A 26,731-nucleotide genomic window follows, 5' to 3' on the forward strand; every position below is an offset into this window, starting at 1 on the left:
GTCTGGTAAATGCACCTTCAGGTGGAGAGTGGTCTTCACTGCTCATAGACGCTGCAAGAAATATTAACTATCCCTTATACCGTCAATGCGCCAACAACCTTGAGGACTCAAAACCCTTAGTCAGAATTATATCCCACAGTTAAATAACTTATCCTTGAAACCGGAACAAAACGACATTAAGTATTGGCGGTAGAATTACTCAATAGTTTATAATATTTTGTTATTTTTAAAAATCGAAGGAATTTTACAATAAATGTAATAAATGCATGTAATTATTACAATACGAGAATTTGCATCAATATCCCGTATCTCCCGATACAGATAACGTAACATAGGAAACGGGAGATAGCGTGCGATAATACACGAACTTGTATCGTATCAGCGTGTCTCGGTCAAAGGCCTTTATCATTGAAATTATTATTGTCAAAAGAAAGGTGAACGCCACTCAATGAACTGATAAACTTTCAATATTATATTAATTGTCATTTAACAGATCGACGGGTAAACACGTTTGTATACAATTAAATGCAGCAGAAATTTCAATATATATTTTTTTCTATTATATTATTTGTGTGCGCTTCCATGGTAATTGCTTTTTTGCTATTACCTAACGTTAGAAATAGTAACCATTCCTTACATCACCAATGCGCCACCAACGTTGGGAACTAAGATTTTATGTCTCTTAAACCTGTAGTTACACTGACTCAGTCAGGTTACAAGCCGGAACTCAACAATGCTATGTAAAGTTATTTGCCGCTAGTCTATCTGATGAGCTACACAGGTTAACAGAAACTCGAAAAAAAACAGCCACAGAAATATCATTATATTTAACTTTAATCTAATATAGACACTAATATAATAGCTTATTACATAAAACTCTTCAATTTTGACATATATATTATTTATATTTTCAATTTTAAACCGAGTATCTTAACCCACATTCAGAGGACAGATAGTGGTCCGTACGAACTCATGCCTCTGAATTAGGCCCGAAATATATTCTCATGGCTGCAATTGTTTTCTCACCTCAACATAAATATTTAATGAACCTTACGCCTTTCAACGTACGCCTACAATATCTCCAGAGACGTTTTTTAAGATATACTATACAGGACAGTCGAAAATTCTGCGAAGCGCTATGTATTTTGCCTTAGCTGACAAGGGTCTTTTGTGTTACTGCTAGGAGTCATGCATGGTGTCCCACGTAAACTACCTGCCGTTTCATACATATTAATAAATTATATGATCACAAAAAACACAGAATTTAAAAAAAGATATTGTCAAATTCATGAACAAACCAACCAACCGATACGAATAAAACATATCATATTATTTTATAAAAATATAATATAACGATAAATTTAAGATGAATTTGTTTTTACGTTGAAATTCTAAATTTAAACGTACACAAGATATAACCACTAAGCCGTACAAAAAATACAAGAAATTCAGAGTTTAATTTCTGTATACGAGAACAGACGCTAACAATCGTCGAAATCCCAAATGCAACATCGATAGAACTGCACCATTTGTTTAAACGTTTATTTTAAAGGCTGAACATTTAAACGAACGTGTGCAAACATTCTAGTCTACAAGTGCTATTAAAATAATTAATAGAGCGCGTTATTCTTTGGGAGAAACTTTTTAATTTGAATTAGAAAATCTTTAAAAATATTCATAAAATAAAATCGGCAATGTTCATGACGTCATACTTTTTTTCTTAATATTTCCTTGGTGTTTTTATGCAAACGTAATAATTACCCATCTAAGTAATCTACTTAACAGATATAGGCCACAAAGACTTACTGGCTTTTCTTAATAATCTCATTAGCGGCTGAACTCAATTGAGAGATTCTAATAAAAGAAAAAGAAAAAACAGAAATAAATTGCTTCAGTTGAGACATATCCAACTAAATCAGGTGTCATATACATAAACATGACCAGATTATCTCTCTAGGACAACAATATGAATTTTTTTAATGATATAATTTTATGCCACAAAATATCCAACCGATCTGCCCACAACCGCAGTTTCTGAAAATGATTTAAAACTTTTGAAAACGAATTAATTTATGCGATTAATGTGGCGTTAACTTTAAGAACAATTCAAATAAAATCGCTTGGGCTCTATTGTTTTAATCGATTTTAATGTAATATTCAAATTAATCATTAGATTATTATACAATAAATAATTACATGTCGGAAATTTGTATTTATATTGTGTTGAACCAGTGTTCAATATTTATTTACCTTCCTAAAAAACTAGGGCTGTAGTAACGAAACCATTTAGATTATTAAAAATATGTTAAAATATATTATCGTTAAAAAGTGTGTCCGCTATTGCCCGGTTTATGTGTAATTAGTTGACTTAACTTTATAAGTGACTATGTATGTGTGTGTAAAAAAATCAATTTGATGACGAAAGTAGCTTAATAATTCGTATGACCAACCCCAAAATTTCCTAGTAACAATAAACTAATACCTATTCAATCAACTAAAAGCGTGGAGTGAATCAAATTCGTCGATGTAATAATTGCGCCATAAAGTCTATTAGACAACTCACACCTTATACCTATAACACTGTTACGAGTTCGCGCCAGTGACAACACGTTATTTTTTTGTCGAAATGATTGACAAATATCCTAAGCGACCTGCTTAATAGATAAAAATCTATTATAATGCATCACGGAAGTCGATAAATACTAAACTATTCGTTTAACTTTTAACTAAATACAAAGTTTACACACACACACACGTAAGTTCTTTAATTTTAAATTTTCTTATCCAGTTGAAATAGCATCAGCATTTATTTATTAAATATTTTGATTATAATACCAAAAGTTAACTGAATACATAATAACATAATTTACAACAACAGACAGAAATTGGATATCCACACTACAATAATTAGTAACATGAACTTAGTGATGTGTTGTGAAAATATATACAAAACTCTATATATAGTACGTACGAAGGTTTTAATAAATTTCAGTTTAGAAAATTCTTTAGCGTGAAAACAATAATAACTACATCAGACAAAATACCAGCCTTATTAAATTCTGAATTCTTTGGTATATTAAAAACAGCATTTTTTTTTATCGCACATAATATAATCGAATGGATAACAAATTGAATGCAAATCAAATCTTGTTCCTTATTCAAATAACCGAGAAAAACTAAGATATAAAACCTACATTCGCGCAAGGCTGACGTAATGCGACCTTTACCTGCCGCATGACGGAAATAATTGCCCGACTATACTTTTTTTCAAAATTACCGTATCTAACGATTCAAACATTACATATGCCTTGAAATTTAAACGCACATAGTACAAAGTAAGGTACTTATGTGTATTTTATTAATAATTAAATGATAAATTACATACCCATAGAAAGAGGGTAGATTTCAAGTAACCAAAAGCATCCATACCTGTAACAAGAAACAAATAAAACATATTATAAAAATAATTATTTTTAGAGTATTAATTATAAATATTAACAAATATTATTACTAGGCTTTACATTTTTTAAACGACTTAGATGTGGCGGAAGTGTAGCTGATAGGTTATTTGGCTGTAGATGTCAAGGTTCAGAATACAAATACAGGCGCTAATTAAAAAAAATAAGATATTGAGCTGTTTAAAATCAGCATTCCGGAGTAAAGTATGTCTGGGACATTCAAGTTCTTAATTTAAATTAATAACATTACGTGTGTTCTGCGATTAAGCAAATGTTAATACAAGGGGTAACAATCAATGTGCCGAAACATTTTTTTGTAAGTTGGCAGCCCTACCTACAAATATTAGCAACGTTCACGCTTATGGATATTTAATTTAATTAAGTAATCATTGTCATACCCATAAATAAATGTACAGAATATTTTCCCATCGTAAAATAAAATCGTGACTATAATCTTTCGTCAACACAACCCAGTTTCGAAACGTCGTAAACTTAACATAAACAATATTGTGGGACAATGTAACGTTACGAAAGCGGAACACCATGCACATGGTGTATGTTGTGATAGATGCATTTGTTTATACAAAAATGCGCTTAAATTATAATTGGATTAATTCGCTGCTGGAACGCGCAGTCTAATATTTATTGAGCCGTGATGGCCCAGTGGTTAGAACGCGTATATCTTAACCGATGATTTCGGGTTCAAACCCAGGCAGGCAGCACTGAATTTTTATGTGCTTAATTTGTGTTTATAATTTATCTTGTGCTCGGCGCTGAAGAAAATCGTGAGGAAACCTGCATTTGTCTAATTTCAACAAAATTCTGCCACATGTGTATTCCACTAACCCGCATTGGAGCAGCCTGGTGGAATATGCTCCAAACCTTCCCCTTAAAGGGAGAGGAGGCCTTAGCCCAGCAGTGGGAAATTTACAGGCTGCTAATGATGTTCTTATAATATATATAATGATAAAGAAAATGATATTATATATAATATAATTTATACATATTATATAAATATAATTTAGGAATAACGAATCTTTCTACCAATAAAAAAAATTTGATGAGATTATTAATTCCAGAGATTTCCTTTACATCTAAATAAACAAATTTTACAAGATCGTCTTAAAATCCAGATCTAATAGTTCTTTATCAGATAAGAATGTGTAAATAGAGGCTTCTCTGAGCTCTATAGCCTTGAGAAAGGCTGTATATTCTCTCACTAGTTTCGTACCTCCTCGTATACGTAGAACCCTCTTTTATTAACATTTGCTGACTAAGCACTTTGCCTGTTTGAGAGCTACCTGGAAAGTGTACTTCCTATAAACTCCTACTTACCTATACATACATATTTATTTTCTATAACAACGCCCTCAGATTACCTTCTAAATAAAACAGAGTATGTTATTATTTCTAATGAATATGAAATTCACTCAATATACATGGATTTCAAGTTTAAAAACTAAAGTCGAAAACTTTAATCACGTCTATTCAAATGATACTTCAAATTAAATATCACATCTAATAGCGGCAGTTCGTTTAGCGTAGCATATTCACGGTATAAAAACTTTTTTAGATCTTTTTCAATATTATTTAAAAAAAAAAAAAAAACGAACGAAGGAGCAACCTAATACAAAACGGCATAATTTACCCGTAGACAGTATAGTACAATGCCAGTAGGCATTGTAAGAATATATATACATATAACATATACATAGATACTATCTCATGACATCAAAGATTTTTAGACCTTTAATTGCATTGACATGTTTCACCCTTCGAACATAAACGACAATTTGACGAAAACCTCTACAGATTGCCATTGAGAAACTTACTACTAATTTTTTTTGGCATTTCTACTCCATTGAATCTACAATCCAAACCGATTGTAGTTTTAAATTTTATTTAACTTCTTAAAATGTCAATTTAAGAGTCCTTGAAAGAGCCTCCTTGAATAAGTGGATTTTAATCATTATATAAATCTGACCAATGATAAGAAACCGTAGTTATCATTAATATATATTTTTACACTTCAAAAACAAATCAGAGAAATCTATAAATAATAAATATAAGTATAAACAATTATAACACAATAAAGATCAACAATACAAATCCACAATTTTTTATTTTTCATAATGTAACAAAAAAATTCTAAACAATTTATCTTAAAGTTAAAGCCCGTAACATTCACACGCTATTTTTCTATTCGTAAAGTTAGAATTAACTCCGTAATGAGTTTTGCATGACTAAGATGGGTGGAACCGAGAAAAGGCCATTAGGTTTCACATTGGAAAGTGCCGTTGTGTTATAAGCAACGATAATTACAGAAAAAATACGATTAGTTAAATATGTAAACTTAATTTATACAATATTTACATTCCTTCTTATTTACCAATAACTAGTTTGAACTATTTATTGGATATTGCTATCACATTTGAATTATGTAATCATAATAAGATGTTTTAAAAAAAAAAAACCGGAATATAACCAATGATTATTGTCTATGATCCACGTCAAATCCGTACCTAAGATAGCACGTAAGTTTATAGGTCCTGTGCCTCGTCTATCTCCGGTCGGACTTTAAGAGTAAGAGATCAATAAACTGTTAACTGTACGCTATATTAACAGTTGCATATTTGGCTAGTGCTAATGAAATCGGCCAGACTTCAAATTATACCAACGAACCTTATATTTTTAAATATAGAATTTTATATTTCTAATTTTCCACACTACCCACCCTAATTATTCAGCCAGTGTACAATAGTTGTCAAAGTATTTGTCGATATTTAATAACCGTCACATCCATTGTTCGCTTTTAGTTTAGTTGATCACTCAAAGGATTTCATATAACAATCACATCGAAACTCATAGCCGTATGTAAAAATATTCAATCTATTATTTTGGCAAAAAATTTATCGATATAAAAATAGTAATTAACTATGTATCTAACTTTCAAAGAGACTAATGTTTTATGTATGACCTAAATCTAAAATAGTGTATAGTGTATGTATCATTATGTTTTTTTGTAAAGAGAATAAAAAAAAACAATGTATAATTCAAAAATAGCAATCTTAACTAGACAATACAATACCAATATAATGATAGTAGTAATCGAAATCATTCCACCAAAATTGAATGAATGACAACGATATGAAATTAATGATTGGTTTTTATACAAAAGAGTGATTACTTAATTGAAACCAAACATAAAAAGAATCTAACTAACTCTTTCATTAACATTAAATAAAAAACTTCAAGAAAATTCAACAATAAAATTATTTTTATAGCAATAATATAGTTTAGAAACAATCATAAAGTACCGTAATTGGTTTGCAATAAAAATTTACAACCATTTGCGTGACTTGGTTAACGAGATTTATGTAATACTATATTTTATAATGTATAAAGTTTTAAAATAATGTAACATTTAACCAGATTTCTATAAACAGATTAATTTAAAAGCAATTAATTCGACAATAACATAATCAAATCACTGTCCCGAAATTAACATGAAATGAATTTTATACATTAATATATAAACTGACGTAGTAACGAGCAATGTTGTAAGTAAAATACTAACTATTTAGTTTCATCTCGAATTCACAGACACAAGTATATTTAGTCTATATACTAAGAAGAATAAAATTTAATACTACATTAGTATACAAACATACCAAAGAAGCACTTGCAAGAGTTAATTCCCATTTAATAAAAGGTTAAATTCAATAAGAGTTTCTAAATAAACGTTCAGTTTTGTATAAGATAAGATATGTTTCATGATAAAATTGTCATATAAAGGTATACGTAATATTCTATGTATATTATACTACTAAATACCATCTCATTATGTTCTCAAAATTGATCTAAGTTTTTGCTTTCTTCAGTTGAATAGAAGGAAGAAGAAATGTGCTATATTAGACAGTATTCGTTTTAGAAAATCTTTCGAAACAAATTGTTACTGTAGCGTTACTTAAACTGGTAAAATAATAAAGTAATTATTTACTTTATTATTATTAGTGTTACTGAATCTCAGAACTCGAGTTCAAATTCCTGTATTTTATCCGCTGAACCATCTCGGGGATATAGTCATACAATTGGAAATCGTGACCAATTCGACTCTCGTTCGAAATGAACAAATGATCCAAATGTCTAAAGTTCTAAGACCCTTGAACGTTGTGATAAGCACAAAGGACCCCAAGTCATTTGCTTTGTTTAAACTTTAAATATACTTGAAACGGTACAAACTTCTGGCCATTAATTTCGAATTCGGTACGATACAAGAAATCTCTTTGCTGAGATCACTTAGAAAATACTTCTTTACTGGATACGAAACTTGTACAAATTGACTTTTTTATATTATATTAAACAGATTGCTTTAAGAACTAAATTGATAGTACACATTTAACCTAAACAAAATACATATTTACATATAAAAGAAAAAAAGTTACCTTTAAGAATAAATACAATTTAAATGTATTTTTTTTATTATAACTATATGCAAGTTATTTCAATCGATACATTAATAATTTATATTTTAGTTTGTCTTTCAGTTTGTTCGGTAGATTTCAAGGAACAATTTAGTTTTTATTTCACTTAAATCCATTAAATCTACCAAAAGTTATAACAACATAGTTAAAAAAATATATCTCAGTCTTTGCCAACATTACAAATTAAAAAAAAACTTTAAACTTTTAAAATGCGCAAGACCCAATTGAAAACTGAATGATCAATGCATTAACACGTGTGTCGTTATAAACCGTGCGCTGTTATTCAATACAGATGGCCCGGTGTAGCAATTCTTATATTATACTGGACAAGAGAGTCGTGACGTGGAATAATGTTTTCAGTGTTTTACATAGGATTCGTTACGGAATATCTTTGTACAAGGTTGTACGTACACGTTAGGTATCACGGTCAATGAGATGTGTTAAACGAAATTCTTACATGACTGAGAAACAGTATGAATGCCTTATTCGACTATGACTTAGGTCACTATTACCTAAAGTATACAAGTTATAAGTAAAAAAAAAAACATAACATATCATAAATTTAAAGACTATAACGAAGATATTGATAGAACTAATTAAATAATAATAATAAAAAACGTGATACATTAAAATTGTTCATAAATGAATAAATATTAACAAAAATCTTAAGAAGCAGAGTAAATTTATAATCATTATTAAATTACAATTATCATAAATAAAATATTACAATTGTTTATTAATCAAAAAGCGCATCATAAAAGCAATATTCAAAGTTCCAGAGCACTGAGCCACATAGCTGGTGTTAAGTAGTAGGTTAAAAAAGGGAAAATTTTCAACTTCACACTATAGAAGCTTTAGTCGTTTGAAATGCATCCAGGTCACGACACTTGAAAAGTACATCACGACCACGAGTTCAAATCTCGTGAAGCGTCTGAAACGTCTTTCATTCAAAGGTTGGAAATAGAACCGGCGTCTTTTCAAGATACCATCTCATTTGCAAAACAAAAGTTTCTCCTTGGTCACCTCAACTACTGTAATGAATTCTAGCTATTTTTGTTATCGCTATTTGTATAAATGTTGAGTAATTATATAATTACCCATAATCGTTTTAATAGCGTACATATTAAGTAATCAATAATAATAATAAATTAACTGTTATCAGTTTAAAAGAATGTTGAGCTGGAGTATGCTCTACATTCTACACTGATTAAAAACATACTGACGCATATTCGCTATTGAATTCCAAAATAAAAATTTAAATAAACTTCAATGAGGTTTCAACGTTACTATTACGTTAATGCAAATCTACATTCAATTCTGAATGTAGATTCTAGCGAGAAGTACAATTGTTATTTGAGCTTTAGATATATTTCTTATATATACTTGCTATTTACATATTGCGGCTTCAGTAAATAGTTATTATAATTATTATAATCTTTCGCTTTATAACAAAATAATTTAATATATATTTTTTTACATAATACTTTTAAAGCTATACATTAATGTTTTAAGTAGGAACAATGACAGTAGACAGACTTGTATATAAATAACTTCAAATTGAGTGATAGGTTTTCAAACTCCCATCATCCGATACGATAGAATTGATTGAATAAGTCTATTCGTATGAAGAGTGTAAACTGTGTCATCAGGGACAATTCATCATCCGCCTGTCAATATTATCTTGTAGTTTTTATCCCATTAGCACCACCGACGGTGCGTTAACCTTTTTGCCGCGTACAAAATAATAATATAAAGCCCGTTTACATATTCACTGTTACAAAGATACTAACGTTATTTATTACATAAATAAATTATTATATACGAGCCCGAATCACATATGCATTTGCTATTTTAATTCAAATGCTACATTTAAATAAATGATTTAGATGCTTCGTTTTTAAATATATGAACTCTTTCGTATTTTCAATGTATTTTATCGGAACCCAATATATCCAACTTAAAAAATCGTTATAATAAAGAGTTTTTTTTTTTTATAGTTTCTATTTACTGTCATAAAATGGACGATAAATGAAAATACTAATGAGGTTAAATATTTATCATTATAATATAGTTATATCTAAGTTTAGATAGGGCATAACATAAAAATAAATAAATAACTAAAAAGCATCGATATAAACCGCCTCCGAGAATCCAAGTTGCAGAAATTACCACAGAGATAAATATTCAGCAATAAGCTTATTACAAAACTAGGGCAGTCGATAAGCAGGCAAAATCACTGAAGCGTCGATTTATAATAAAGTAATTTGTATAAATAGAACAAAATTAAAACTTTAAAAGTACATTTTTGTTCTTAATGGTTCAAATTATTATAGTGCACTAGTTAAATCAATTTGTCAATGGCCTAAAAAGTAATTGTCATCATCAAAAGCTGAACAAAGGCCAGTCTACTACGTTGATTTATCACCGAAATATAGATAAATGTATATCTTTTTTGTTTAAATGAATCATTGTCAATATAGCAATCAGAAATAAGTTCGCGCAATACGAGGAAACCAGCGTTTTTAATGGAACTTGGGATAAGATAATAACTATATTTTATTTTTAGTATATAGTCGAGTATTAAATTAAGTAACAAAAAGGGCGCGGATTGGGTTTTCTTTTTATGGGTTATCGAAAGAGTATATGGGCCACCTGATGGTAAGTGTTCACCACCGTCCATAGACAATGGCGCTTTAAGAAATATTAAACAATACTTATATTACCGATACACCACATTGGGAACTAAGATGTTATGTCCACAAGGGCCGGTAGTTACACTGGCTCACTCACCCTTCAAACGGGAACACAAAATACTGTGTTTTGTTGTTTGGCGGTAGAATATCTGACGAGTGGGTGGTACCTACCCAGACGGGTTTGCACAAAGCCCTACCACCAAGATAATAAATCTATTTGCACTTCAATGTTAATGGTATTCGAAATATTTAACGCGACACATGACACGATCGTTAGTGTGAACATGCCATAAGTCAACATAAAATATTTCAAATCATAGAGGGGAAAATTGCATGTCATTTTCCAACTTCCTTCCATCCCGCAGTTGAACTTTCAGACTCCAGGAGAGGAGCAATTACGGACAGTTAATTTATAGTGTTTTAGATTATGATATGACTTGTGGATTTGTATCTCATCTGCTTCAGCTATATGCATTTTCGCAATGCATATAAACAAACATAAAATACTCCTTTACCAAAATAAACTAAATGATTCATAAATTATTTTCATATATTAAACAATTTAGCTAACATCAATTTGTAGGGAAATATTTAACCTACTTTACTAAATGTAACTTTAACACACTTTATCACATTACCCTAAATATATAACATATTATTCAAACGAAAATAATGAATAGCCGGCAGTATTTTATTCGCCACGTCTATGATTATTGGGCACAATATTTGATACTTTAGTCAAAAAAAAAATAGTCGATAGCCTCATTACTTTTTTTGCCACCAAGTTTATTATCATTACATTAAAATGATTTATTAGGTCAAAAAAAGTTGTAAACATATATAAAATATTGAATCGTTACATAAAGGATTTCCCGAGAAGAATAAATTTTATTAAACATTTAAAAATTATTTAAAGACGAGACGCGACATTTATTTTTGAAAATATATACATAACACACTCATTCCTAGAATAATGGAATCGAATTGGTTCATAGTAGTGAAATGTCGTAGCTATATTGAAAATGTATCACGAAATATTGACAGTTTTGTTTTTAAATAAATAATAGCTTTACCGGAGTCAATATCTCGCTTGACAACGGAGAACATAAAATAGTTGTCAACTTGCCAAGTTGAGACTTTAATGCGTTGGCGATGTCATAGATAAGGAAATAAAATAGAACTGACATCAAAATATTATAATAGTAAACTATCAACAATTATTTTATTTAAAATAATTTAAAGTAATGCAGACATTTTTAACTTGGACTTTTAAAAAATGTAAAGCTTATTTCCAAAAAAACATCGATGAATAAGGCATACTACTCAATACAAGAATATATTAATGATAAAAAAAGCATGGACTTGGTATTTGTTGATTTCCAAGCAGATGGTATATAAAATTAATTGTACTTTAATGACATGCTCTGTAATTAAATTTATGGAAAAGAGTATCTACTGGGTGTCTTGCTGGTTCTTCTCAGTAGCATCTACTTTCCGATCTTAGCTTTATATTTAATTCTACACTGTAACATGACGATTCAAATATACTTTTGTAAGCCTACTTGAATAAAGAATATTTTGTTTTTTTTTTTTTATTCTGACTGGAAGTGACACAATTGATCGTGAGTGGGCATCTCTATATATATAGATAGGAGTTTCATAGAAAGTATTAACCATTATTTATCATTACGCAAATAACTTATCAAGGATAAAGAGTCAGCCTTCAGTTTAATAACAGATATTTTGACTATACGTACAGTTATGTTCACGTGATGCAATTCCTTACAATTTACTATGAAATTAACCTGTGATGGTAAGTCATTTGATATTTAAAAAAGGAAGTTGTAAAGAGATGACTTAAAATTATTCAATACTACTTTATATTATAAAATACAACTTCATATATAATTTATATTGAATTTAAGTATAAAAATGATATTGTATTTTAAAACAAATAAAAAATCATGCAGCCCATTATTGTGTTACGTACAGAATCAAGAGCTGTCTGGCAACTCTCTTACTAAATATATCATAAAATTTATTTCATAGATGGCTGTTTAAAGTTAAAATATACAAACAATATGTTTTTGAACAAGTCTGAAATCAAGTACTTTGTTAAAAATAATTGGATCCCACTTCTAATGTACTTCTTGTTTTCTATAACTAAAGTGCAAGATTGTTCTCTCTTGACCGCGTTAAATTTCGTAATAATGATGGAGATAGCATTTGCTTGTGCTAAAAAATCTTTAGTCTTTTGTCGACTGTACTGTTTGTTTTTATTTACAACCGTAAATGTAGGGTGTTGTTGTAAAAGCTTGTACACTAGTTATGACTCGCTTTTACAAAGGAAATGTATTCGTTTTGCATTGTTTTTGTAAATATGAAGTTAAAATGTTTTTTTTTTTTTGCCTTGAATTCGCTGATATCAAAAGATTTTTTTCATAATAATGCCTGGAAAAAAGTTCGCTACAATTAATTAATAATTTTAATTATAGACGATAATAATAAATATAAATGTATATAAATCTTTTATAAGTAAAAAAGTATAGTATAGTATAGTAATACTGTAAAATGTATATCTTTGTAGTGTACAGTTTATAAGAATATTATCTTTATATATTTCGATTCTTTATTCAAAAAATTAATAAATATTTGACACTAATTAAGCCAACTATATCAAAAGGTAAGTCACAAGCTTACAGAAAGAGAGAGCTGATGTGTCCTGCCCTTGTCATGGTTTATCAATATAAATTGTGATGTTCATATTAAATAAATCAGTATTAAAAACGAGAAAAATGTTGGCATTTGCTCTATTAACATCAAAGTAGCTGACTGCTTAATAACGAGAAAAAAATGCTAAATTCTTGCAAGAGCGAGGAAATCTAAATTAAATTAAGGATCTGCAATGCGATTACTTCTGACAAACGGGACCAATTTATTCGCCTTTATTAATACCTCAATTGATGTCGCATTGCAAATAAGCTTTATTTATTATAATATATAAACGATCCTTATTTAGATGGCTTAGCTATTTTATTTAAATAACAAAAATATATAAATAAGGACTTTTAGCATCAGACACGTTTCATCGCTGTTACAAACAAAGACGTTGCTCATTTTCTTTCTCTCGCCTTCGTAACTGATTGAATACAAAATCGTTAAATTGTTATAGTTATTTATTTGGTTTGATATGTTTCTGACTATGCGTAATACTATACTTGACGACCACTGTGGTCGAGTAGTGTGTACACCGGTTTTCATTGGTACTCCACTCCGAGGTCCCGGGTTCGATTCCCTGCCGAGTCGATGTAGAAAAAGTTCATTAGTTTTCTATGTTGTCTTGGGTGTGGGTGTTTATGGTACCGTCGTTGCTTCTGATTTTCCATAACACAAGTGCTTTAGCTACTTACATTGGGATCAGAGTATTGATGTTGATGAGATGTTGTCCAATACTGTACCTCCTTCGTTATAAGTCATAATAACTGGTTTTAAGAACCTAAAGACATCTCCAAAGTACAATACAAGAAATTAAAAAAAAAAAAAATCAGTGTTTATGAATGTTCACGTATTGCTAATACACATACACTTAAATAAAAGCCCGTAAATATCGCACGGCTTAAAATTATTTTACCAAGATGCTGTCGAGATTATTATAAGCACAAATAGATTCACCTGATTTGAACCCAATACCTACGTCTAAGATCTATCTTACATTCTACTGGGCCACCTCGGACCATAGCACATAGCTTTGTACTATAGATTTCATTGTCTATTTGAGTGCGTATGAATAGTATTGTTCGAAATATATTCTTAAATAATAGAGAAAAATGAAATTTGATCACGCTGTTGCCGATGTAGCACAATATTGATTGATTTATTATTAGGCGACGGACAGAAAGATGAATTTTCTACGTGTCATTCAAACTAATCGTGTAGACTTTCCCTAGCATATATTTGTTCAACTTAATCCAGCAATACAGCATCTTTTTTATTTATAATAAAATTAGCAGATACTAGTTATCTGTAATCATACGACATACGATTTTAATTCTCTGTAAACGTATTTTTTAATGAATTTTGTGCTATTTATCTTTCGAAGACTAAGAAAAATATAATATTACTGTACAAATAAAAAAAAATTCACGATATCCTCGCTTATGTTAATATAATTTTGTCCCAAACGTGTCGGCACATTTCCATCAAATCTATGGTAATAAGTTAAGGGTTGGCAAACAAAGAAACAACAGAACAATAATTGAAATTATATGATACAAAACTTATATAAACGGCTTTACTTATTCTATTACTGTGTCTTCTTTTTTTAAATGTCAAAACACTAATAACAGAAATGGAAATAATTAAATGGTCGAATGAATGGCAGATACTACGCATATTTAAGCCTATCAAGTATTTTTCTTTCTGTACATAATAGGTATGAAAATTTCCTTGATGAGTTACGTCGTGAACCAGAAAAAAATTCTTTAAATAAAATTTCGTTAACAATATTTTGCTTGCAATTCAATATAAATGTCAAGTATCAACTTACGAGCCGCATTAAAAATGTAAAACCGAATACTAATTAAAAGAGTTTGTTATAAGTGAAAAAAAAAACGTGATGCATATTTTTCATACAAAGTTGCATTAATTAGAGAATTTTCGCATGACAACCCTGAAAGCAGTAAAAACGTCGAGAGTAATTGGAGTGAGAAATATCCAACGATACACGCAGTCTCGACACGATTTTTGTTATGACCTCTTTCCGAGATGTATTTTGCTTTTGCAAATATTAGAACATCGATTGGGTTATTCGAGACATCGGGATTTATCAAAACAATCAATTATCGTATTGACAAAATCTATGACGAAATACATTATCTCATTTTTAAATAAAGATATTTTATTTTATAACAATGCTTAATGTTAAACGTACTAAATGGTTGGCGGGTAAGTGGAACTACTGTTTATGAGTAGACATCGTAACAGTCTACGTGCCACTAACCATGTGGGATGATGGAAGATATTGTCCCTTGTGCACGTAACTCAATAGCTCATTCGCCTTTCAAAACCGGACAGCTCAACAATACAGAAATACTGGTTTGGCAGTATTATAAGATGAATGGTATTTTTTTTTAGATCAATACTCTTTTTTTTAATAATTTGTGTCCTATCAGAAGAAATTACAAATATTCCTATTGACACCTTCTATAAGCTGAGAGCTTGTGCTAAGAGTGGGGACCACAATGCCCAATGGGTCAGGATCGAACCTGCGACTTTTTAGTAGACTTTTTAGTTAACCCGTAGACCATTGCGTTGTTAACGCTTGTCAAATATTATTGCGTATAGAATATTTTATATCAATAATGAAATACTCCATATAAACTAATATGTTAATTTATTTTATAATCATTATAGTTATTACTAAAGTTTGTCAGTATTTATATTTAATATATACTAAAAATTTGAAAGTACCGTCGAAGTTTTTTAATATAAGATAAAAAATGTAAATAGGAAACGAACTGACGCGGCAATCAGACCGTTAAAGATTTTTTTACTACATTTTTAAGTGAACCGGTGCTTTTCTTAGTTACATTGTTGAAGAGAAATAAGTTTGTCACTCCGTTTTGAAACACAACAACCATTTATGCAAACAGATATCGAATTCAACAGTAAATTCGAAATTTAATTTTTTTTTTTTTTTAATTTATACGGCAACAAAACAAGTTATTGATATTATATTTAAGTAACCACATCCGGTACACGTTGTCCTGTACCATACAGTATAATATGCAGTCATCATAATACTAATTTAAATTTTAATCCATACAGTAACTATTTTTAATTCATATTTGTATATATTTAAAGACTTAATGTTAGGTAATAATTCTTATTTAAATAAAAAATATGAATATAAATTATATTTAAATAATTTAAATTTTTAATTTTTTTTTAGTATGACTACAATGTAAATCTAGATGGGTTTTTTGTGCGCTGAATTAGACATTATCAGTTATTTAGTATTGTATTCTTATAGCAAATTGACCTCTGGTGAATTATTAAAATAATTGTGTGTGCGTCATGAAGTAAAAGTATGAAGAGGGTCCTTAATAAATCTTAGTCAGCGAGGAACCGCGAGGAAGACAATAATTTTTCATTAAGCAATGTCTCGGGCCGTGAAAGGAAGTGCACCTGCGCACAGGCGAATACCAAGTAGCGATTGCAATAGTGATTCGTATGCTGGTATCGTTTTGATATTAAAACAATAAGTTATGAAATCAAAACAAACAGATAGTTATACATATTTATATAAAACATTTTAAATATGATAGATTTACTAAGATTATTTTATCTTGTATTTATAGATACAAAAATAATCCAAAAAATAAATAAAAACAAAAACATGTGCAGCGTTAAAGGCGGCCTTATAGGTTTGGACTTATCTAAAACGTGTTAAAGAAAGAAATGCAATACCAAAACTGTTGCAATTATAAAACTAAGAAGCAATTTCGTAAAGCTAATTCCACTTCAACACGAAAAAGTTATAATAACTACTCTCAACATTTCTAACAGTAAAAACATCCTCAAATAAACCACCTTGACACAGTCATACTATGTGAATGGGTGGTGTTAACACATGACAAGATGTTAACCAAATTGACATCAAAACTAAAATGACGTCAATCAGAGCTTACATGAAACGGTCGCGGCCAAAACAGAGGATTTTCTCCATTACTCATATTTACGTAACACAATGATTCATTTTTAAACGATATATTAACATAAAAAGTTAATACAAATGTATATTTTATGAAAACAAGTCTCTTTAACTGTACTCTTAGACTACACAACAAGTATACCAGTACTAAAATTAATAACATAATAATATACTAGTTTGTATTAAGAGTTCTTCCAGTGTATGCAAAATTTGCTCAATCACTTGTAAGGATTATTAATTGGTATAAAATGCAATTAGATGATTCGATCAACCTATGAACACATATGAAACTCAACAAAACACTTGTAATTTGAAAAAATATAGCAGCATTATTTCGTTCTAATATTTTAATATTATAGCATAAACGATTTAAACTTACTCACTGACTAGAACATGCAGTGATTAGAAAACTATTTACCATAGCTATCGTTATTATTCTTAACTATTTACTAATGCAAACAAATTCCAAATATTAGGTACGATAACACCAGTAAACATAATCGTAATCTAAATGTAAACAACTCGAATGACATACCACACAACCGTAATATTACAAGTCGTTTAATAACACATACCTCTTTTTGTTCAGTAGGAGTACTGGTCCTTACTCCGGTCAAATCCTTCCATCTGAGCACGCCCATGACTGCGTGTCGCACCCACGAACCTCGTCTTCCGGTCCTACTGTTCGATAGTTCATCCACAACACCACATAAAACTGAGTTCACAACCAAACCCCTCCCAGCTCCATCTTTCTCGCTTTTAAGCGCCACTTCGCCGCTTATTGGCAGGGACCTTCTCTCCCTCATAAAGCCCGAAAAAAATCGCCGGATGAACGAATCTCAACGCTTCCCAAATCGCAGCCTCACATCACACGCTTCATTAATCATCATAAGATCCAACTTCAAAGACCTCTAAATAAATCTGGTAGTATCGTTTATTTTTATTATCAGCTTTCAGGTCACCCAGCTGCTCGTCCCCTTAACCGTCCGACAAGTTTTTCAATTATCTACACGGCTCAAGAGACCGCCTCCAAAAATTCGCTCTAAATATCTTTGTCCACAACGATACACAAAAACTGCGAAATTCAAACTTTCACTTCGCCCGGCGTTTTCTTTCCCTCGATGTAGGTTAAATTTCTTTTCATAAACAAAAAGAATAGTCAACACTTGTTTACACAAATTCATACATACGTCCAAATTAAATATACCTCACAAAATCACACATTCAATATATATTGATAACCAAAACAATCCGATCGGAGATAGAGTACAATGTTCCGGAACTGTCAAAATACGATCGAAGCGTTAGAATTGACTATTAAACGCAACGAAACACAACGTCTACACTGACCCGCGTTCGTAAACCGAATGGAGTGGCGCGTGCCACATGCTTCCACCGTCGCCATTTCGCTAAAGGTGCTCCATCTCTTTCGTTTCAAGACATTTTCTGTAAAACAGATAAGGACAAAGAGCGCATTCAACTTTCAGATGCAGAACGTGAAGACAAGACAGGTGAATGCAGCAAGCCGAAAACAAAAACTTTATTATAGAATGCGAATATTTCCATCTAAAAAACTATATCCATTAAAAGATAATGAAAGATATTAGCGTTCAATTGAATACCTAAGCTTCTTTTGCTAAGACTCAAGTATTAAATCCAATTTTTTTTTTTTTATTAATTTACAACATCCACGGGCTTACAGTTGCCCGTGCCTTTTTTTACATTTTATTTTTATAAATTTTGGCGTTATTTTATATTTTTACTGAACATCAGCAGATCTTCGCTGGACTTCGACCTTGTCGTCTTCTTGGAAGACGTGGCCCACAATGACATTTTTTTTTTTCAATTTAATGACACTTGAATAAATTAACATTAAATAATAAATATATATTAATAAATACAAATTGACCTTAACTAAGAACTTATTCCCGTATACTAAAGAGTCAGGGTTATTTTATTTTAATTCCAACGAACAAGTATTTTATTTCAACTAAATTATGCTAAATAATATAATTACAAATTTATCCACACATAGCAAATAGTATATAATTTTTTAACCGCCGCACTTAAAACTACTACACAAATCAACATTTTACATACAACACAAACGTTGCTAAAAATTAAAATCACTTAAGTTTTTGAAACAGAAGCAATACTGTAATCTTAAAATTCTAAATAATATTGTGAATCTGTAACTTTTGGATCATTTAATAAAACACCAAACGAATTCTCTTTAGTCAAAATGTCCAATTACAAATCGTAAAAACACATTTGTATGTAGGAGTGGTGCGCGTGGGAATATCCGGTTCACAGTCAGGCATGGCGCATCACCCCATGGGGAGCAATTGGAACAAAGATTCAACAGGTGCATTTGCAGCTGGTTCCGAAGTCTAAATAGCTTGAGGGAAATCTTAGAAAGCCATCCGGCTGTATAGGAAGGATGTGGTTCTGTATATTGTGAAGAGACATTTTTAAGGTTTGAACCAAAAAAAACCTCTAAGGAGGTTGTTAATTGCATTTAAAAATATATATTAAACTTGTATTTATCGCTTTGCTTTATTGTCTAGATTTTTATTAGATCAATTTAAAATTGGAATATTTTTAGTGGGTCATTTTTTAAAACAGTATCGATAAAATTCGTGTAACCTCAATGTAAATTCTCATGTCGCGTCATATGTTGATTGTCGCTTCAAACATTTGGTTAGCCACGGGATAGCAATAGCAAATACAAACAATTTCATATTACAGTGACAACGTTCGAATTACAAATAGCGAAGTAAAAAAAAGTGGGAAATTTAATTAAAAGCGCTGGTGTTCCACTAACACACAATAATTAATAATAGTTACAACAAAATGTATTCTCTATGATATAGGCCGTTCTAAATTCAAATAGCATAACTTTTTTATTGCGTAAAAAGTTACTGCTATTATTGGCAGTGCCTTAACTTTTTTTACTTTATATCGTTTGTTTTTAAATACAAAACTGGCGAATGTCCTCAAAAGTATTTTATTGACAATAATAGTTTATATTCAAAGCTTTGTATATATATTCTTATTTATAATAAATTCCGTTTTTATAATATACACACATAGGGTTGTCGTCATTGAAATGTTAGCTTAATTTTTTTTTATTGTACTACAAAATAAATACTTAAATATGTAGATCTTAATTTATATAATAATCGATAGTGAGAGTAATAATTGTAAAACGTCGTTACATATTTTATATTAATATTAATGGTGTTTTTAACGTGATTAATGCAATAAATCATAATTTCTTAATAATATTTGACATCAGCACAACTTTCCACTTCGAGGTAAACGACACTAGATTTAATACGGTACTTTCTTTAAGTATAGAAATGATTTAAAATGTTAAAACCTCACTGTTTGCTGGATATTTTCTCTTTCTAGAAACGTAGCATGACGCCGATGTGCATTCTGTGCAAATTGACGTTACTTTTCATTTAGAATGAATCTTTTTACACAAATGCTATGATAAAAATCTCTTAAGGGATTCGGTTAAGAGTCTCTCAAGGGATTCGCTTAAAAGGATTTTCTGTCTATGATCAGTGACAATAAGTACAAAAAAGGTTCCTGTTAGAAATTTACAAGCATTTCTGTCTTAACGATTGACATTATATATTAAAAGTAAATATAAACATATATAATTAAAAATATTAAAAAAAAAAGTTTATTTTTTTCTACGGCTATTGAAAGCATAGATAATTTCCGGCATGTTATAAAGCCTCTTTACATATATTTTGTAAAAAAAAAAACCAAACATATACGACTAAACGATGACATGACCATCAACTGTACGTTGATGGTACTATCCCAAAAACTTTCAATCGTATGAATGATTTAGGAACATACGTCACAGTCAATCCGGTGGACGTTGTCCTGCCTCTGTGATATACCAATTGTCATAGTGATCGTTTTAACGGTAGGTAAGGTGACGGGCCTCTATTTCAGTATCGAGTTAAAATAACGCAGATAGCATAAAAAAACTTCTCCGTATTAATATACATATTTTTTTTTATTCATACGCCATATTTAATGAGCAAACTTTCATAATCAACGGGCAAACAGTGTCGAATTCTATTTATCTCCAACAGATATACCAATATACATTTTTATATATTACCTAAATATATTGTTTAAAAAACATTTTAAACGAAAAAAATCTACTAATTTGATGTCCAAATAGATTATCAATATTAATCATTTATTTATTGTAACTATCATATTTTAGAGCATATGTAGGCGGATGACATAGACCTGTTGTGTTATCCTCCTATCTGTATATACACTCACTCAAACAGGAACGCAACAATACTAATAATACCCATCCAGATGAACTCACAATAAAACCTACCTTCAAGTAAATAACGTATTTAGTTAATATTATTTAAAGCCTATATTACAGTGACATAATTATAGATGGTTGTTTAATAATTAAATAAAGCTTAAAATAATGAACAGTAAAAAATGATGAATGCGATAATACAGTGAGGTTCGAATGTGAGAACTCGTTAACTAATTACTGTTTAACTATTCAGACGATGTTGGAAAGAGTTATTCATTTTAGAAATGTGTTTCACGGTAATGAGAGTTTTAATATGACAATTTATTTGTCTTGCCGCATTAATTTACAAATATCGTCAATATTTATTTTTCTCACAAAGTATTATTAGATTTTTGTTCATTATTTCGTCATTAAAGATATCAATTACTTTGTTTATTTTTAAATTTTGTTTCTCTGATATCTCCTTAAGCGATGTGCAATTATAAACAAATTAATTAAACAAAATAATAAGTGTATTAAAATAAGTTACTTGATTTTCTTTTCTATATGTTGTTATGTAAAATTTTTGTGAATTTCAATTTTGACACCACAAATCGTATTGTGTTTAGAATTAGAATATTCTATTCTCCGAATCTAAGACTCGATGAAGGTCTGCGATGTGATTACCTTATAAAAGATCACGTTCGATTAGAGACGTTACAATTTATCGATAAATATTTCAATTAATTAAATTATAACTTATTAACAAACATTTCTTAGTAGTACCTGTCTATGTAACGCAACCGTAAGAAACAAAAATGTAATTTATGATATTTCTTTATGTCAAAAAAAAAAAATCATAACACTACGATAAGGTTTGGAATACAATAGCATATATCACATTGCGACTGTGTGCGAAACTATGACATTTGTGAAATAACTAAGATACAGATCGATTGCAAAATAACTCAAATCTAACACATAGAGTCACATCTCTAGAGCTGTGATTACATAAGCGATGCATCAGTTATGCAACTGCATGCTCCTCATTTGGCGGTCGTTAGTATAGGCACTGGAACAATACTAGACTCCATAACAATCTATATTTTGGAACACACACAGACTACAATTTGACGAAAATTTAAACGAAAATCATACATGATATGTATGTTCTTGTACAATTCTGAACTACAGTTACATAATGTGCAAGAAATTAAAATTATTTTTTGTAGTCAATTATTAGGTATATAAAGGATTCTTAATATGTTCTGTGCCTATATCTTGAAACTCGAGATATGTATGTATAATATACACATTGTTTTTTTTTTTGGGAAAGCAAAAAAAACGAATACAAAATCATAAGCAAATGCAAGTTTTCGGTAGAGCGGTCCCGTTTTGATAATACATCAAAGGTGGTTATCACTTTTTATTATTAAGTATTAAAAAAAAACATCGATTCGCACTACCGCTTTTGCTGCTTCACTATAATATTCGCCTCGCTCCATCAGCACTTTGTTTAACAATCTGAGAGTATATTTAATTATGATTTGTATAATAATATTTTCGTCATCAATGTGAATAATTCTTGTGTAAATATATTTTCATATCGTCATTATTAATGTTGCTTTATAAATGATCCTTTGTGCATTCAGTTGGTAATTTGAAATAGTAATTTAAGCCTTCCTTCCTTATATTGTTTTCCTTCAGTAGGATGCTGAAAAACCACACGAATGTTTGGGATTTTAATATTTCAAAGTTAAAAGCATATCGATTTCTTGGCCATCGTTTTTAACAATCAAAAAAAACTATTGCTTATAGCAAACATTTAAGTTGTTCATGGTTTATTTTAGTTTAATAAATATTTAAAACTAATCCTGATTGATTTGTCGTATTAAGTTGGCGTTAATTCACTAATATCATAACGTCTTTACTGTCTTCTTTCGTTTCTATACACTTTTTTAATGAAATAACAGTTATGGCCATTTTAACATTCCTACTCCCACAAAAAACAATAAAGCTAGGATCGGATCTGCGACTTTCACTCTACACTAATATTAATAAACACGCTCGAGGTATCAAATTGATAATTATATTTAAATTTGGAATAGACGACGTAGCTATATACAATTATCTGTGACTAAATAGTTCACTATGATTATTTACTATATTTAAGAAACAATTTGTTTTTCTACGGATGGTAAAATTGTTTACGAGGCGATATACAAAAGCGTCCCCATTAAATCATTTGTCAATATAGGAACGATTTTATCAACTCGTTACACATAACTCATAAACAATCGGTTACTGATGTACAATAACGATTCATAAAATATAGGAACCCGACATAGCCATACGCACTCTTTTTAATCGCTTGTTTAGAATAGTGAACGTTTTTATTTTAGAGTTTTCGAAAAAGTTTCAATGCAAAACGTTTGTACAAGTGAATCGTCCTAGATTTTTATTTTTTACTATAATGTAGCTTGCGTTAACATGACACACTTACTATAAATTATATTAAGAAAACCTCATCGCTTGTTTTCGTTTTCAATCAGCACTGTTTACACCTGGGGATGAAAACAACGGAGCCAGAGGAACTCATTACTTAAAAGGTTTTTTTTTTATTCTTTAAAATATGATATTCATGATTCCATGTTTAATGTGTTTAAAACGCTCGTATTTGGAACATGTCCACGAAAATGTAGTTCAAGCGAATTTTTAATGATACCACTGGGCTTGCCAAGATATATTTCAGGCAATTGTACTTATGAGTCCACAATGAACGATCGCTTTGCAGCAGTGCAGTGTTTGTTGACTCTGCCAAGATAACTATTGACTTGGGCTATTGGTTAGGGATACTAATTTAAATGATATAAAACAAGCAAATTATTGCGAAAATTTATGATACTATTTTTTTTTTTTAATCTGTTTGTTCCTTGCGGCTTTGTTTAAGATCTCAAACCGAACCACCATAAGATAAGATCTTATTATTTTACGCATCGAAAAGTCTAAAACGACTAAATTTAATTTTATGCACAAATAAATACTGAAACTGGTAATATAAATTACTCAAATATTGATTGGGTTAAAAAAATAATTTGCATGTAATAAAATGTTTCGTACATAAAAAAAAAATCTAAAACGATGCACTCAAAATTCGACTGAGGTTCGACATTTTACTCACAATGAAACAAAATGTTTCAACTTCTATAATTCCATATATCTGCATAATTATATTCCATTTTTAAATGTACATACTTTAAAGTAACTAAAAAATACATCAAAGATTATGTCAATAGCAACTAAATATCTCTTTGTAAACATTTATCGTCGGCGTAGCTACTGATCTATTCATTATATTAATTGCAAAACAAACTGTTATCCGATTTAGCATACAATGTAGATTGCACTGGCCCAGCCTCTTTATGCGAAGGTCAATCAATAACCACAGTCATGGCTTGCTGACTCAGACAGGACAGTTGTATTCATAACCAGGTTACGAATCAAATGAGGATAATAAGAGCTCAGTAATTAAAACGACCAAAAAACATCATATATTAATTTAAATATTTACATAACAAGTAACTTGTTGATACATTATTATTTTTAGAATAAAAAATAAAATGGATTTAAAAAAAAAAAATAGATAATTGGTTAGGTAATTATTAACAAAGTATTTATATTGTTTAATAGCTTTCACAGACTTCAATTTTAAATATATTTTTTAAAGAAACAAGATAAATAAGGGTGGCATATATGTTCATATTAGTATGTACATAAAAACTGGTCAAATAAAAATACTTTCGAACTGTAACCAGCGCAATAGAAACTGTTTTGGGTATATTTATTCTAGTGTTGCCATAAGAATAATTCCGGTTCTTAAAACATAACTAAACCTAACAATTTAAGAATGCTTGAATTTTACTGGCGTCCCAAATCTTCCAATATATTAAAAGTGAGCCTTATCGATAACGATTCTACCTTAAATTGTTCTTTAAAATTATTTTAAAAGGGTCAAATCAAAGTGTATAATCATTACCCGAAACGGGGACAAGTTAGATAAAGAAGTTGAAAATACTAAAAGGTATGTCGGTTAAAACATTTCGAGTTTAATTCGTAAATATTTCAACAAAATAAACATTTTACATTTTAAAAATGAGAACAGCGAGATGTGTACATATATTTATTACATTACCAGCGAGGAAAACTAATGACGCCATATTCTATATAATAATGCAGTTATGTAAAATACGGATGGAGTCATAAATTTAAATAAAGACTGATTTAATTTTTACTATTCACTTCGTCCAACTTTAACGTTGCCAACGGGAAATTATACCAGTATTTTGGGCGGTTAAAGGTGTATTTTTTGTATGTACTACATATTATTAATAAATCCTTATTATAGCGACAGCACAATGTAGTATCTTTTAATAACGTTAAAATTTTTTAGTACATGTATCAAAATAATGTTGTAATTAGATTTTTCTTTAAATTTTATCCCTTTACTTTATTAATGTTTCTCTTAGCATATCCAGATAGACTGTCGCACTACAAAAGAACTAAGACATTCGAGCCAATTTTGTTATCTTAGTGTGCGTGACGGCTACGCTTGACACTCGCGAAACATCATACCAGTGTGCGTGTATTTAGTGAGTAATTGATGACCACATTTTTTTTACGCGTTCTAGTCTTTGTCAGTCTATCTAGACATTTAAAATATTATAGTAAATTTGAGGATCAAGGTGTATATTCACAATAACCATAAAATGATGACTAAGGATTTAAGTATGTGAATTTCAACTCAGCCATGTTAAAATAATCACTTACCTAGACTACTTGGTAGGTAGGTTTTACCTGCCCTATTCACATTCTAAAGCTTTGTACAAAAAAAAACAGGCAGTTTTTGACGCTACTCTTCATCAGATGTAAAATGTATTTCTTCCGTGCCCGTGATATATCTATTGAAACGAAATGTATTGTAATATTCACGAATTATAATACTGTAACTATATGGGTCGAATATTTGAAATATTGGGTAAGCCTATCCTTGTCTGCTTAACAAAGCTATGGAAATTCTCCTTCTCTTCAATAACGGG

At 30.0% G+C, this 26,731-nt stretch overlaps 1 protein-coding gene across 5 annotated transcripts in view; it reads right to left on the reverse strand.

The window, feature by feature from the left end:
- Rapgap1 (Rap GTPase activating protein 1) overlaps positions 1 to 26,731 on the reverse strand; it is a 269,144-nt gene that overhangs the window by 67,294 nt on the left and 175,119 nt on the right. The window contains exon 1 of one of the 5 annotated variants that reach the window (XM_064217420.1): positions 17,923 to 18,705. The exons of the other annotated variants lie outside the window; for them this stretch is intronic. Coding sequence (XP_064073490.1) covers positions 17,923 to 18,153 — 231 coding nt within the window. The 5' untranslated portion in view covers positions 18,154 to 18,705. Of the gene's footprint in view, positions 1 to 17,922; positions 18,706 to 26,731 lie in introns of those variants that run through there. 5 annotated transcript variants of the gene reach the window in all.

The sequence above is a fragment of the Vanessa tameamea genome, chromosome 17, assembly GCF_037043105.1.
Source record: "Vanessa tameamea isolate UH-Manoa-2023 chromosome 17, ilVanTame1 primary haplotype, whole genome shotgun sequence".
Lineage (NCBI taxonomy): Eukaryota > Metazoa > Arthropoda > Insecta > Lepidoptera > Nymphalidae > Vanessa > Vanessa tameamea.